The sequence below is a fragment of the Gymnogyps californianus genome, chromosome 3 (genome assembly GCF_018139145.2).
Source record: "Gymnogyps californianus isolate 813 chromosome 3, ASM1813914v2, whole genome shotgun sequence".
Taxonomy (NCBI): Eukaryota; Metazoa; Chordata; class Aves; order Accipitriformes; family Cathartidae; genus Gymnogyps; species Gymnogyps californianus.
In genome coordinates this window covers 125841576-125858366 of record NC_059473.1, presented here as the reverse complement: position 1 = coordinate 125858366, position 16791 = coordinate 125841576, and the positions used below count along the sequence as shown (strand labels likewise).

Below are 16791 nucleotides of genomic sequence, written 5' to 3'. Positions count from 1 at the left end.
TGGGAAAAGGGGATGATGATCTTAAATCTAAAACCTATTTTTAAAAAGATAATACTTAAATTTTATGCAGCGTATTTGCTGTTGCCAAGTGATACCACATTCCTCTTAATACTTTTTTGTGCCATACAGCAAGGCAAAAATAAAGGATTGTACAGCATTACTTATTTCTCTTCCGTGCTTGTTCATGGTACTGGCGATGGCAGATACACTTCTGCTTTCTTTTCTTAAGTCAGCAACTGGGCGTAGGTTCTTCAGCTCACTTCAGCTGAATATGCATGCATCTTGCGTTGGGCATCTTCATATTCACATAGAATCCTGTAGTTGCAGTTTTCTGTGCCTGCCAAGGGTTTGTGGTACCCCTGTCTTGCAATTAATCTCCCTCTGTCAAGTGACCTGATGCCAAGTACAATTTCTGGAATTCTGCTAAAGAACGTTTGGTGGCATCTACTAAGGTGCGTAGGGGTCCCCTGGAGAGTTATAGATGAAGGAAGGTCTCTGCCTGTCCAGTCGGATGAATGAAAGCTCTCTTTTCTTGGGGCTGTTGTACGTTTTGCAGTGCCTCCCGTTTTCATGCTCTTGAACTTGCCTGTCACCGGCCATGACCTACATGGCAACTAAGCGTTAGTCTTCGTAGTGGACATTTGTATCCTCTTTGGGATAAGCAAGCTGCAGGTCTGAGTGGAATTGACAGCCAGAGAGGAAGGCCTATCTTTAAAAGACTATTCTTGTCTTAAGTCCAACAGGTAAACCTGCACAACTGCAAGATCAAAAGCCAAGCTCTGTAAGCACTGATTCTAGTAGCCTTAGTGAATTGTCCTCTAGACATTGGGAAAACTAGTATGTTTTCTCATCTTTGTATGTCCTGTTACTAGCAGGCTGAGATTAGTTTATCAAAGTTTTATGTACTGGATGGATGTTCTGAAGGCACTGCTGATCATCTCGGACCTTCAGGGTGCTGTGCTTGTGCTTCTGCTCCTGTTGCTGGTTTTCCTTCAGCTGGGTGCCTCTTGCCATGTGTGGTACGCAGGGCAACTCTGTCAGGTTGTTCTCCAACGTGAGTGAGCTCCCCACTGAGACCTGGAAGCCATGATAGCAATAGTTTCTTTCTTGTTCCTAGTGTGCACTGTTGGGCATAGTGTGCTTGGTCTGCATCCTGTTGCACCCAAATTGCAGTCAAACAGGGTAAGTAATTCCTCCGTACCAAAACCGATACTTGGTGCTAGCTAGACTATAGAGATGGCAAACTTGGGGCACTTCAGGAGGTCAAGTTCTTCCGCAGCATACCGCATAGTAATTCATTTGAGCAGTTCCAGTTGGTGAGAAATTTAACTGCAGCATTATTACAGTCATAACCACACAGGTATGGACTGCATGTGAGCCTGCCTGAATAGACTTAGTAAGCAGAGATGATCATATCTAACAATATTCTGCAGTGGATGTATACTTGCAGTATGCACACGTTATGCTTGGCAATATAGAATCTCATTTCAGTTGGCATATCCAGTGCTACTATGTCACTGTGTTCCTAGCAGAAAACTGTCAAGGTAATTAGTGTTAATTGGGATCTTTTTTGAATGAGCCTCTCATTTATTGTATGTTTGGCCCGGGCTTGGACTCAAGGACTTGGCAATCTCCCATCTGCAGTTTTGTCCAGATGAGCGTATATGCCTTACGGTGTACATATCCACAGAGTTCAAGGTATAATCCCTACTGTTGGCATGTAAGTGCTTTAAATCTTCATTCTACTTTAGGGTATGTCTTGCCCATTGTAGCTCTGTAGGAGTTAGCTGGCATTGGACTGCTCCTTCAGCTCTCTGCTCTTGCCTGTGGTCTTCTGATATGCAGTTACTAATTTTGTGACAGCTTCTGCTCTGTTGCAATGCAGCGTCAAACATTTTGAACTGAACCACCCAACTGAGAGTCTCCTTAAATTCTCTCACGTGTGAACGACCATCTCTCTCTTCCTCATCTGTTTCAGTGCTCAAACTGATCTAAGTGGATTAAGATAACCTATTTGATCATTAAGGAAGTGGTCTTTGTAGCAGCCGTTAGCTATCACTGTTAGCCATGAGTTCGTGTGCCTTGCTGTCAGTCTTCCGCTGTCGAGATTCACTTGTAATTTTAGCCAGAAAAGCTAATTCAGGTTTGGCCTTTGGTTCCAGGCAAGTTTTTAGACATGATTGGAGGGGACAACATACTGAAATTCAAGAGATACAATAGCATAGGTGCTTGGTACATTAAGGCCAGAAGCTCATTTGTAAGCAATAATGAAAATGTAACCCGGGGGTTCTCTGCTGAAATGTGTCTGCAGATGTATCTTGATGACAGCATTTCATTTTCCAGCTGCCATTAAGGACAAAGCAATACTAGATTATGTCCTTTTACTGGGACTGCATTGCCCTTTGTGTATCTCTGGGACTGCTGGTGTAACTCAGGGTCCTTTCTAGTGAAATACAGATGAACTTTTTTGCCTCTCTGGAAGCCTTGGGTGAGTTTGGGAAACTTTATGATTTTGTGACCTCAGTCTTTCTGTAGAGGATCTGTTGCTAGTCTGCTTCAAAATGGAGCCTGGCCTCTGGCTTGCACTCTAGGCAATTCCACTAAATTTGGGTAAGGGCGTTTCTTTTGCGTGGGATTGGAGAGGGAAAAGAAGAGAGAAACAATGTTAACTGCAATCCTTGGCTAATTGTTCTGTGGAGATCTACTGCAGGGCATGCTATGGCAGCAATAATTTACTTGCTTGCTTTTTTAAGTTTACCAACTGTGGCTTTATCATAAGATGGAGGTGTGTGTTTTCTAAAGGGGAAAAGGCTTCTTTCGATGGTTTCCCTTCAGTTAAAGAGTTCTGAGGAAGAAGAGGATCCCATCAAAAAATTTTTGCTGTAAGCTTGGCAAGATGCTACTGTATTCTCTCACCATAATCCCAAAATTGGCTTTCTCCTGGGTGATACTGTAAAGGGTTTGGTAAACCAACACAGTCACAATAAGACTGAAAACAGCAACAATTAGAGGTAACTTCTGAGCAGTTTCTTCAAGAATTTTTGTGTTTGTATATGCTCTCTTGCTCCCTGGTGCAGGTTGCCCAGAGAAGTGGTGGAGTCTCAAACCTTGGAGATACTCAAAAGCCATCTGGACATGGTCCTGGGCGACTGGCTCTAGGTGGCCCTGCTTGAGCAGGGGGGTTGGACAAAAGGACCTCCAGAGGTCCCTTCCAACCTCAACCGTTCTGTGATTCCCTGATTAGAAAGTCACAACCTGTCCCTTAAGATAAGATCTCTGCCATAGCAGTTCATGCCTTGTTACCTTGCAACTGAGCCAACATGCTCCTTGCAAACATCGGTTCAAGGTAATCCAGAAGCTACAGCAAATGCAGTGACTGCGTTGCTTGTTTAGCAATGATTCTTGACAAGAGCTTGTTGTGCACCTTCTTGAGGGTCTGCACAAGACCATGCTCAAGGTACAGATCAATATACTAACTTAAAGTAGTGATATTTAAATAACGTGGAGAGTTAAGAAAGAACTCTTCTCTTTGCGTTGCAGTACTGCAGTACATGCAGACTGCATGAAACTGGATGCTGCACATCGCCAAGCCACAGTGCGTGTTCAGGAGGTGGCAGTTCTTAGAGAAGGTTCTTAACCTCGCTTTCCAGGGCACAAGTGTAACACATCCTCAAGTCATATGGCAGAGCTTTTTTTTTTTTTTTCCCCTCTAATAAGCCTATTTTGGGAAAATGGGCTAGAGAGTCCTAGATTAGCTTTAGTATTTTGGACACTAGTCCTACTTTTGTGCATGCACCCAGATGAATTTATCTTTAAGTTTTGATACAAATGCAGTACCTGGAGTTTTAAAAGCACTGGGTAAACAACAGCCTGTCTGAACATCTCCCACGAATAAAGGACTTCAAGCTGGCAAAGGAAGGCTTAACAGGAGCTAATGTCTGGAATCTGAAGCCAGGCACATTCAAAGTAGAAATCAAGTACAAATTTGCAATGGAAAAGGGTGATTAACCACTGGAATGAACTAGAATGGATGGATCCTTGGTCTCTTGCTGTTTTTGAGGCAAGATGTCTTCTGGACGTAAGTTAAGCCAGGTAACAGGTTTGTTTTACTTTACGCTGGCCTCAGTGTGGAGAAGGTGAAGCGGATGAAATGTAACAGCCCGTGTTTATAGACACGTGCATACACACACACACAGAGTCCAGCCAGAAGACCTGACGATTCCTACAGACCTTAAGCTGTACATGAAGTAAAAGACTTAAATTTTGAAATTTTGTGTTACTTCTCGGAGAGGATTGGTTGGTAATTATGTGTGGGGTTGGGAATCTGCCTTTATTGTGAATTCAGGAGTGGTAGAACTTCATTCTCAGAGCTGAATTTCTTCGCCGCCCAATGCACCAGGTTTATCAGCAAGCTGAAACTTGGTTCTTCTGCATTTCAGTAGCTGGTATGGTAATAGTCCTATTGTAGTAGTGGAGCCTATGTCCTCAGGCAGACACCATGTTCAGCCACTGATACTATCCTGTGTGGCTTTAAGCCAAGAATTTAGCCCCTCTGTTCATGTTTTACGTTTGACAAAATGGTGATGTTTCTCTTCCGCAAGGACAAAAGCTTTTAATTTGTTATTTGTAAAGCCCTTTTTAAGAACTTACCAAGGAAGGTATTAGTGAAATACAAAGTGATGGCATTATTTTTTTACTATGTGACTCACTCAGAAATTAAAAGGGAAAATGAATTTCTCTTCCAAATAAGTGATATCAGCCTCATCTTTACCAAGTGACTTCCTCTTTGCTTCTGCAGGGCGTTGTGGATCAGGGTGAACTATACTTCAAAACATTTAATTGCATACAGTGAGAAATGAAGAAAACTGAAGTGGATCCCAAGAAAGTATTAAAAATCTGAACTAAAATGAGAATGATTTCATGTCAAGTGAGACAAATGCAGAGTTGATACTCCAGTGCTTCACACTTCCACTTGTCCTTGGCACTGAGAAAATGAGATTTTTAATATCTGAAAAACAGATTGCCATGAAGACTCATCCATTGTAAATTTAAGCTGCCTTTATAGCAACTTAAGCTGGGGACAAGATTGTTCATTACATCTGATTCTACAACTGTGGCCCTGATTTCCATATTAATATTGAATTTTTTTTCTTGTCTGTACCAGAAATAGGAAGGGGAGCTGGTAGTGTTTTCCCTGTGGTAGCAGATAATTTATTTAATAAACAATGCGAAAAGGGCAAAGGTTTGTGAGTTCTTACTTGCCTATCAACTATAGATAGTGGTGACACCGGCCTTTGCTGCTGTGGTCAAACCTGGTTTGGTGCTTCGGTTTATGCTAAAAGGAGACCAAGGGAAAGAGGGATATTGATTAATGATTTCAGATCAGATTATTAATAGATTTCAGATTAATGATTTCATGATTTGTTGGTGATGGAAGTTATGTTGGTTTGGGTTGAATTTTTTTGACTAAAATGATAGGCGAGGGGTTGCTTGTTTCCTGTCTGAAGTGCCCTTAAATTACAAAAACGTTTAAGCAACCTTTACATGTGTATGGGGGCAGGGAAGGTATTTCTGTGCCGCTGAACTTTAGACCAACGTTGAGTCAAAGACTATTTGTAACCCTTTTTAATAGCAGGCGTTCTGTTCTGGCATCAGACGTAGGAAGCACTAGCTTCCTCTCCTTTCTCTGTAACTGCATTTGCTTTCACAAGTCCAGCTACCAAGGCAGACCTGAGGATTCTCCGACCTGCCTTACTGCTTGGCTCTGTCTGTGACAGTTTGCAATTGCATTCAGACTGTAATACTGCCACCTCAGTCTTTAACATAGCGAAAACTGAAAATTTCTCTTATTTTCTCATGAACTCTCTTCTGTTTATTTCTGCCAAAATCTATCATCCTCTGTTTGCGCTCACAGATCTGGAGTCTCTTGGAGAAGTTCCTTCTTCCTCCTCTGTTCACACCCCAGATTTGGGCTAGATCCTAATGGCTCTTTATTTATAACATCTGAGGTCTGTACCATTTTTTTTTTCTCTTCCATTAATATCACTAATGTCATTGTCCTGCCTTTGTCATCTCACACCTGAGTTACTGCAGCCTTTTCTTTGGCTCTCTATCTCATCTTCTCGTCTTCCAGTTGTAATACTGCGTTTCATGATGATGGAAGGTGATCTTTTTCCTTTGTGGGTTTTGTTCTTTGCTTCTTCCACACTCCTCACCCTGGAAGCAAACCGTTCTCTGAGGAATCCAGTTCTCTATCGTTAGCCTCTCAGACCGTCAGAAAGTTTGTATATATTTAAGTCTGATTCGTTCCTCTTTGGAAAACAAAACAGCTCTCTGTATTAAACTCAAAATTTGGCAATAAGTCAACGGCATGATCTCATATTTTTTGTGACTGCTTCAGGGAATGTTTTAAATGCAGTTAAGAGATTTAACACGGAAGTGTTTTGGTGTAGAACTATCTTTAAAAGGTTTGGGGTGGCTGACTGCAAGGGACCTGTGTCTTTGTCTTTTCCATCCATCAGTACTTCGGTGTTGTGGTTTCTCTCCCAGGCCACAGTACGTGACCTGTGACAGTCTTCTGGGACCACTAATCTTGTCTGTGACCTTGCTCTTGGCGACCTCCTTTCCTGGAGAGGAAGAAGGCAACTCGAGACCTAGATGTGGGCCAAATGAATTGTTCTGGAAATGACAGCAGCCAGCTCTCTCAGCAGCTCCCTCCCTGAAAACACCCAGCGCTTTCCTTTGCCAGTGGATGGGTGGGAGCAATCATGTGGGGGCAGGCTTAAAACCCCTGGGAAAGTTGGTGGCCAGAAGCTGACTGCTGCTTCTTCTGGAAAAGCTCATTCAGCCCAGCCTTTTGCCGTGAGAGTTCCTAAGTTCTTTCACGAAGGAAAAAAAAGAAAAAAGCCACATAAATGATGGTATAGTCTGTGTATGCCCAGTGGACTCCATCTGGAATAGGTGCAGTTCTTCCCGAAAGCCTATAGCAGGTGTGATAGAGGAAGAGTCATGCTATAGCATCTGGACCACTCTTAACCACTGAGAAGAGCCAAGATGTGTGCGTCCACAAGGCTTGGTTGCTAGTATTACAGACATCTCTTTACGGAGCAGAGTAAATCATCCCATGTAAATCCCTGTGCTACTCTGTCCACTTGTTTTCTATTCCAGCTCACATACGCCCATAGCCTGAAGTGTAAATATTCTCTCTAGTTCTTTCTGCATCTGCCTGGATATAATATCCTGCCTTTCTCTTTCCCGTTGGTTAATAGTTTGACTTTTGAAGCACTTTCATTCCATGTTAGTTTGTGGAGAAAGACATCAGCAGTGATAGCTAAAGAAAATTCTATTAGGTCATTCCCTTTCAGAACGTAGTACCTTGTCTTCTAAGCTCTTTGCGGATGTTAGCCAAATAATCCTTTTAATAGCTTTTGTGAGTTAAAAGGGTAGGTAACTGTCATAAGGCTAAATGATTGCATAGATTAATTTACTTGTGGCCAAAAGAAATCAATTGTAATTTAAATTTTTGTCTCTGGACTGATTACACTACCAGACATCAACTTTCTCCTTAGGAATCTACCATGTGCATTGAAGTATATGTCTGTGATTATATATGGGTCTGGATTAGTTACAGATGATCCAGAGTAATGTGATTGAACATTTCCAGTTTTTAACCTATGGGCTTGCACAAGCTCAGAATGTTTGGCCTTGTTTAGATCTGTAAAGTATCCGTTTATAACTTGAGTCGTTATAATTCATATGCTGTTTGGAAGTAAAAGATTATTTACCAGACTTTAAGACCATGGGTCCATTGCAAACCATGTCAAAACTCCCGCTGAAGGCAAAGGGAAGAAAGAGGGTGAGGCTTTAACGATCCATTTAAAAAATAAAAATTGAAAGATGATAGAAGAAAATTCAGTGGTTCCAGGGAGCATTTTTCCTAACCATGCTTATAGTTAGCGATTGGTATACATTCTACTGCCTTTTAGCAGAGGGATGGATTAGGTGATTGAGAAGGATCCTGAAGGGGCCTATCTTTGGTTTTTTGTTGGGGTTTTTTTTTTGAGAGAGAGAAGTGATGTGGCGCTAGTACCTGGTGAAACTGCCGTAAGGTTGCCCTCTGTAAGCCGGTTGTATAATTGTATGCCAGATAACAAGAAGTCAGAATGTATTTGCCTTTCACAGAAATCTCTAACGTTTTTGTATATTTTAATTGTGTCTTACAGAATGGTGAATAACACTGAAGACCCTCAAGAGGCTTTATAACGTCCCATCCCCATGTAAAGTATGCTCAGAACTTTTCCAGTAGTGTAAGTACAAGTTAAAAAAACCCACAAAAATTAAGAGTTGTTTGGTGGGTGTTTTCCTGTTAATTTGTCTAAAAAGAGCAGAGAAATGGTTACAATGATTATCAGCAGTTGGCTCAATTGGAGAGTTCCATTGGTTTGGTGTTTGCTAGACAGTTAAGCCAGGGAACAGTAGCATTTAATTCCTCACTTGGTCTGGCTGATACATTATTTCAACTTCTCCTTTTCTGTCACTGAAAGAGAACGAAAATCATGCAGTTCTTAGAAACTCAGCCTTGATCAGAGCAAAGGTAGTGTTAAAAGAGAGATCTCCATACATCTGCTGAGCATACTAGAGGGATACCAGAGCTGTGCAAGACAGTTCAGCACCACTACAGGCTTGGTGAAAGGGGAGGAGTACACCGTTAACGTAGTATTATATAGCAAAGGCAGAAAACCTAGGGCACTTAACCTAACATTAGAATTGGATGTGTTGGTCCAAGCAACCCCTGCTGTATCTTGAATCCCAGTACGAATTCAAGTTGTCTAAACCTCATCCTTGAATTTGAGCATATTAGTTTGTTCTTTTAAATTACTTCTGTTATGAATCTTCAATGTAATGGTATCCATGCTGTTTCTTCAATAAATAAGCAAATTAATTCAAAGTTTGAAGCTTGTCAGGCTGAAAGGGAAGGCTTGACCTGTACTGTGCTGTCATCCATCTCTCTCACTGGCCACTCCTATATCACTGTTCCCCATAACTCTTTTATAGGCACGACCGAATGCTTTTCCACTGGCAATCAGATTCTTGAGATACTTTGACCTCTTGACTTCTGATTGTACCTTCTGTCAGACTGAGTTGGAGAGAGAAATCCTGTCTACAGAACAGGTAGCAAGAAACTGGGCTGCTGTGAATGCAGTCAAATTTTCCCAGATGGATTATTTCAAGGATGAAGATTATTCATCTAGCGCATGGACATTCATAGTGCAAGTGGCAGTGGAGTCACAGGCTTCTGTAGAGGGAGTCACAGCAAAAAGTAACAACTGCCAGGGGTTTTGTGTTGGAAACTAAACTACCAATGTATTTCAGAAAGACTTCTTGATACAACCATTAATTTTCTATTGCTGGTGGCTTAGTCTTCTATTCAAAACTAGTGGTTTCCTACTTTGTTACCAGTCCCCTGAGCCACCTCCTCTTCTTTCTTTTAGTTGGAAATATGTTGGATTTCAGTATTAAAATCACCACTTGAAATTGTAAGGATCTAGTTCACAGCAGGAAAGAAGTCTGGAGGTAAGGCCACACTGCCCTGTGCATCTTTATTATACTGGTAATTCAGAGTTTGCTGAGTGATCTTAGAGCTCCTCTGTGGTTTGTGTGAGTGCAAGGACAGTCTGTCAGCTTTAACTTTGACTCAGACTTCTAACATAAATTTCCAAACTGTGAATTACATAGTTTTAATTTCCTGTGCTTTAGCTAGATTTCAGTCATGTTCTGCCCCTGTGCGGTTTTAGTTGGATATCGCGTTGTTCTGTTGCTTTCTGGAATCGTTGTGGCACATGGATGTACCCTGTTAATCAGCTGCCACCCTCCATCAGAGTAGTAGCAGCTTTTTCGATTTATTCTAGTATATGTGCAGTTAGTACAGTCATCGAGAGTGCAATATAAGCGTAGGTGAATAATTTTTGACTGAGTGAAAGCTGGGGTGAACCTATTTGGAGGGGATTAGAGAGTATTAAATTAGAGGAAATGGGCCAAGATGACCCATTTAGGTATAAAGTTTCCAGATTAAGCCATAGATATCTTTTAAAAAGGATAAGTGGGCATCGTGGTTTTAGAAGGGGAAAGAAGAAAACAGAGTCTTTAAAAAAAAAAAAGTAAGTTTTAAGTTAAATACTGAACAAGATTAAAATTGAACAGTCTTAGAACTACCATGGTTAGAGAGTAGTTTGGTTACTCCTACCATGGGGCAGCATCCTCTGTCAGAAGAGCAAAGTAGGCAGCTGGCTGCAGTTACCATTTCACCTACCTAATTTTTATCCACAGTTGGATGAGAGTCAGTACTCAAGAGGAATTTGAGGCATGATGTGAACACAAGACTCTTGATTTTGGTCTCACAAGAATTAGTCATTTATCTGAAACTAAGTCCTTCTGTAGCCAATGCAAGTGTATCTCTATTGGGTTCTCCATAAATATAATGGGAGCAATTACTTATACTTCACAGGCTCGCGGCAGTATTGATTAATTAATATGTGTTAATAGTGAGATGACCATCAGTATTTGTGTTGCAAGTTTCAAACTATCTCTCAAAATATGATTTCTGATAGAACTAGACAGTTTCAACATCGTCACTTAAAGTTTACCTGAATTATCAGGCCAGTGCTTATGAATCTAACTGCCAGCAACGACAGAGCTGTCTTGGGAGTGAGTAAAAGCCTGCTGAGTGGAAAGAAAATCAGTGTGAGTAATGCAGATGAAAAAGGATTAGATTGAAGCCTTGTCATCATTTAGGAAAAACAACAGAAAGAAAGGAACGAGTATGTGAACAATACCAAAGTCAGCACGCATTGAAGAACAGACAGTGGAGTTACAGTGGCTTAGAAAGTCACCGCACGGCTGAGCTGTGTTAACTGTCCAGCTTCCTTGAAATGTGACACGAAACATGTTAATTAAGCTTGGGTGAAAGGGGACTCAGCTAATTTGCTCTTTCTGTCTTCGGTGACAAGGCATGGTGTAAATAGTTGGTGGCTGTACAAATGTTCAGGTGGCATTTTAAGCTTCCTTAACTGAAACAATGTCTTGTCTGAGCCCTTAGTTTTACTTTAAGATAAACCAGTTGAGTTAACTCATGATTTCACAGGCAGCTAAGCTACTCTGAAAGGGACCTAAAAGTAATCTTGTTGCATATGTGCCTCTTATGCCTACTTCTGCTTTTGGCCAAATTGGCTTGTCCCCATCTGTTGAGTTGGTAATAGCAATCATCAGAGCCTTCTCTAAGCTAATTCAGCTCTATAACCCAGGCAGAAACTAGCTATGGGTGGGTTGGTTGGTTGGTTGATTTTCCTGCTGGGTTAGTGAACTGAACTGGTCTGTGGAGATTTCCACCAAGTCCTGGAGCTCTGCAGAACGGCAGGTTGTGGGTCAGTTCACCCTCTCTCATGCATCTGCAGCCTCAGGACTTGCATCTGTAGGTGTTCTCCTCCTGCTCCGAGCAGGACACAGAAAGATTTGGACTTGCCCTGAGAATATACACTGGGTCTTCTCTGTGTCATACAAGAGGAAATTCCCCTAGTTCAGGTCTGGGCTACACAAAGAGATGTTTGTTGCTTTAAGAGCATTAATTAGGACATGTGTTTCTTTTTGAAATGCTTTTAAATAAAATAAAACAAAACTCTAATATGGAAGCAACTGTGGCCAAAAGCCCATGTTTTTGCCATTATGATTTATATTCAAGGAGCCACTGTTATCTATTCCCGAGTTGTTCTCTAAGTATGATCTCTGTCTTCACTAAGACTGTGTGCCAGTAAAACTACACTTGCAAACTGTTTTCTAGTTGGAAAAAAAATTGCTTTGTAGTTAAGCACAAAATTAGGGGTAGGTAAGTTTCAGTTATTTGCTGGGTTTGGATTTTAGTTTTCTGAAGTAACAAATTTCTCTTTTAAGAAAGTGTGTTGATTGTTACTGGTGGTGATAGATCCTGAGGGAGAACGAAGGTGCCTGAAATACTTCAGAACGTCTCTCTTTCTTTACATGTGGAAGAGAGGTGGTGGAAATCCTGGTGATGGCATTCTTGAAACTTGTCCTACACCTTGTCATATCTGATGCTATAGATGGACCCTGTAGGATGGCTGTACGTGCGGTGAGAAAATGCTCAAAAGTTTGGCCAGGCACTTGGTCTGCCTTCTTGCAGAATGCCTGGGTGACTTTGAACAAGTAATTTTGACTTGCCTGAAGGCCAGCCCCTTTCTGTGAGCTCTTGGTCTCAAAAATTAGCATAGTTTTACTTCCCTGTCTCACAGGGATATTCTATAGAAAGATGTGTTTCAAGTATTTAGATACTCCAGCTAGCAGAATTAATAGAGAAGAATTCTAAGATTCTGTCTGGATTTTAATAAAGGATTGGTCAAATTCTGAAGTGAACTGGAGGAGGCAGAAGACAGCGGTATACCTACCCCTGTAATCTTGACAGCTGAAAATACGTGACTTGCCAGTCTGGTGTCTAGGTTAGGCCCACGTCTCAGTTTTATTGCCGCAATGTCTCTGTTTCTTCATGTGGGTTAAAGACAGTATTTTGGTGTGTTGGTGAGATTTGCTTAGCTATGTAACTCAAGTGCACAAGTCCTGCCCTGATTCTGTTACAGAGCTTATATATCCAAAGTTTAGTCTTCGGCTCCCGAATCCAAGAGCTCCTCCTTTGCTCTTGGCACAGGTTTGGGCTTTGGGCCCTGGTTCAGCACTCAGCTGCCACTACAGCTTTTCTCTCTCTCTGTTAGTCCTTCTGATCCCTTATTCTGCCCTTGAATCCAGCCTCAGAGTTTGAATTCCTGCCTCGTTGCTGTAGAATTGCAACAATAGTAGGAAACCCAGATTTTAGAAGTAGGGAAGGTTAGGGTTAGACAGATAAGGTGTCAGTGTGAATCAGTCTGTGCCTTGAGTAGAATTCAGAAGTATCTGGCTCCCAGCCCTGTGCTTAGTCAGAGGTCAGTCCCTTTTGTAAGACTTGGACTATGACAATAATTGGCATTTATATTATATTTTTGCCTTGTAAGATCGATCTCAAGTTCTCTCTCTCTTTCCCAGAGATGTAAAGCGGATACTATAAAGCAGAGTAAGTTACTCACCCAAGTGGAATCAGTGGCAAAACTGCTCAGGTTTGCTTACTGCCAGTGTGCCAGCATCCAGTAAAAAGTATTTTACTGGCAGTGAAGAATTTCAAAGGCTGAGTGGAAAAACAGCTTATGTAGAAGTAATGAATCTGGGTTTGGGGCTCTTTAACTAGCTGAGAAACTTGAAGCCTCCTGAAGAAATGATATGTTGATATTCTGCTCTCAGCTTGCCTTCTATAATTTGTGTAGCGGTGAGTATTTGATTACGTTGGATTTATTTTCAGAAGTTTCAGGCTGCTCTTATTAATTGTCACCATTTTGATCGAAAGCGTATGGCAGTTTTCTGCATTCATAAGACAGTGTTTTGCATTCATAAACAGAACCGGTGACGTTTAACCTCGATAGATCAGCTTGTAGTCTGATTTCACTCCTTGCTGCAATGTGAGGCTTTCGTTTCCCTGGGATGAGAGCAGTCATTACAAGCATTACATTTTGTTTGTGAATCAGGATGAATGGGAGTAGAGTCCTCTTTGAAAATCAGAACTAAGAGATGCAACTGCAGAAGATAATTATGCTAACGTATGGATAAAGATGGCTCTGTGTTCGTTGACATGATGAGCACTTGAGGCCTGATTTTTTTCCTTCTTGAAAAATGGTACAACTCCACTGAAAATACTGGAGTTGCAACTGATGAGCATAAGTGTTGGCTCAGATGAGTCAGATCCTTAATCCTCTGTTGCGCCCCAGAATTCATAGCATCAACCACTGTTTTGAAGGCAGCTTTGCTTAATATGGTGCAAAGCTTTGGGCATTTCTGAGATATTTAAATTGGCTGTGAATAAAAGGAGATGCACTGGTTCAGTAAGAACAGAAAAGGCCAAAGCTTGAATTTCAGAAGACTAGTGTTACGCCCTAAATGTCCCAATTTCGTTCCAACAGTGCCTTAGAGCTGCACTTGATGGGTCACAGTCTTTGCCTCTGAACATGTGTGCATGGTGTGCACCGTTCACTTTGTGATATGCTTCAACCACTCAGTTAGTGGAACAGCTATAGCTTAGAATGAAAGTCCCTCTCTTGAGCATCTTGTAAGAACCAGCTGCATCTTTTGGGATGGGTAGCAGTGGGTGAGATGTAGAAAAGGAAGGAAGAGTGAATGAAACTTTGCTTGGGTCCTTGGATCTCATAAAAATATATGGAGAGAGAAACAAGCTTGCATAATACCATAGAATCACAGAATGGTTTGGGTTGGAAGGGACCTTAAAGATCATCTAGTTCCAACCCCCCTGCCATGGGCAGGGACACCTTCCACTGGACCAGCTTGCTCAGAGCCCCATCCAGCCCGGCCTTGAACACTTCCACGGATGGGGCATCCACAGCCTCTCTGGGCAACCTGTGCCAGTGCCTCACCACCCTCACAGTGAAGAACTTCTTCCTTACATATCATCTAAATCTCCCCTCTTTCAGATTAAAGCCATTACCCCTTGTCCTATCACTACATGCCCTTGTAAAAAGAACCTCTCTGGCTTTCTTGTAGGCCCCCTTTAAGTACTGGAAGGCCTCTATAAGGTCTCCCCAGAGCCTTCTCTTCTCCAGGCTGAACAACCCCAACTCTCTCAGCCTGTCTTCATAGGAGAGGTGCTTCAGCCCCCTGATCATCTTTGTGGCCCTCCTCTGGACTCGCTCCAACAGGTCCATGTCCTTCTTGTGTTGGGGCCCCAGAGCCAGACATAGGACTGCAGGTGGGGTCTCACAAGAGTAGAGTAGAGGGGGAGAATCACCTCCCTCGACCTGCTGGCCACGCTTCTTTTGATGCAGCCCAGGATACGATTGGCTTTCTGGGCTGCAAATGCACATTGCTGGGTCATGTTGAGCTTCTCATCAACCAACACCCCCAAGTCCTTCTCCGCAGGGCTGCTCTCAGTCGACTCATCGCCCAGCCTGGATTTGTGCTTGGGATTGCCCCGACCCATGTGCAGGACCTTGCACTTGGCCATGTTGAACTTCATGAGGTTCACACGGGCCCGCCTCTCAAGCCTGTCAAGGTCCCTCTGGATGGCATCCCTTCCCTCCAGCGTGTCGACCGCACCACACAGCTTGGTGTTGTCGGCAAACTTGCTGAGGGTGCACTTGATCCCACTGTCCATGTTGCCGACAAAGATGTTAAACAGTGCCGGTCCCAATACAACCCCTGAGGAACGCCACTCGTCCCTGCTCTCCACTCGGACATGGAGCCATTGACCCCAACTCTTTGAGTGTGACCATCCAGCCAATTCTTTATCTACCGAGTGGTCCATCTGTCAAATCCATGTCTCTCCAGTTTAGAGACGAGGATGTCGTGCGGGACAGTGTCAAATGCTTTGCACAAGTCCAGGTGGATGACATCCGTTCCCCTTCCCTTATCCACCAGTGCTGTAACCCTGTTGTAGAAGGGCACCAAATTTGTCAGGCACGATTTGCCCTTAGTGAAGCCATGTTGGCTGTCACCAATCATGTCCTTATTTTTCATGTGCCTTAGCATAGTTTCCAGGAGGATCCGCTCCATGATCTTTCCGAGCACAGAGGTGAGACTGACTGGCCTGCAGTTCAAAAATGGGGGTTATGTTTCCCCTTTTCCAGTCACTGGGAACTTCCCCAGACTGCCATGACTTCTCACATATGATGGATAGGGGCTTAGCCACTTCATCTGCCAGTTCCCTCAGGACCCATGGACTTGTGCACCTTCAGGTTCCTTACCTGGTCTTGAACCTGATCTTCTCCTACGGTGGGCAGTTCTTCATTCTCCCAGTCCCTGCCTTTGCCTTCTGCGTCTTGGGCGGTGTGGCTGGAGCACTTGCCGGTGAAGACTGAGGCAAAAGAGTCATTGAGTACCTCAGCCTTCTCCATGTCCCGGGTAACCAGGTCTCCTGTTTCTTTCCGGAGAGGGCCCACATTTTCCCTAGTCTTCCTCTTATCACTGACATACCTATAGAAGCTTTTCTTGTTGTCTTTGACATCCCTGGCCAGATTTCATTCTATCAGGGCTTTGGCTTTCCTAACCTGATCCCTGGCTGCTCGGACAATTTCCCTGTATTCCTCCCAGGCTACCTGTCCTTGCTTCCACCCTCTGTAGGCTTCCTTTGTGTGTCTGAGTTTGTCCAGGAGCTCCTTGTTCATCCACGCAGGCCTCCTGGCGTTTTTGCCTGACTGCCTCTTTGTTGGGATGCATCGCTCCTGAGCTTGGAGGAGGTGAGCCTTGAATATTAACCAGCTTTTTGGGGCATATAAAGCTTGGTAAAAAAATTAACAGACCGGGCAGCTGGAAGTGGAGTTTCTTTGTAGTCACTGGTTCTGACAGAAAGCATCCGGAGCAGTAGTTCATGTGAATTAGGTTGTTGAATATAAGGCCGGTTGATAAGCAAATTATATTGCCTTTGGAAATAGCAATGCCATCCTTAATATCCATTTTTACTTGCTGTCTAGATCAGAGACCTCACATAGAAGGGAAACATAGCAGCTCAGTCATACCGAACAAGGATCCTTACACCAGTGCGTGGTATGGGGACTGGGCATGCAAAGCCAGCACAGCTGCTCTCTCTGCTATACGTTTTTAATAGCTGGAGGACATCCATCCATCTCCACAGTTGTTAAGATAGCAGTTCTAACTAGTACTATATACACATCCACACAGGAAAAAAAACTGGCAGGC

At 42.9% G+C, this 16791-nt stretch overlaps 1 protein-coding gene across 9 annotated transcripts in view; it reads left to right on the top strand.

The window, feature by feature from the left end:
- Positions 1-16791, top strand: part of HMBOX1 (homeobox containing 1) — a 112368-nt gene that overhangs the window by 38417 nt on the left and 57160 nt on the right. For 8 of the 9 annotated variants that reach the window (XM_050893704.1, XM_050893695.1, XM_050893703.1 and 5 more), the window contains exon 2: positions 8223-8306. In XM_050893704.1, coding sequence (XP_050749661.1) covers positions 8284-8306 — 23 coding nt within the window. In that variant the 5' untranslated portion in view covers positions 8223-8283. Of the gene's footprint in view, positions 1-8222; positions 8307-9491; positions 9574-16791 lie in introns of those variants that run through there. The other variant, XM_050893699.1, reaches the window with a different exon arrangement.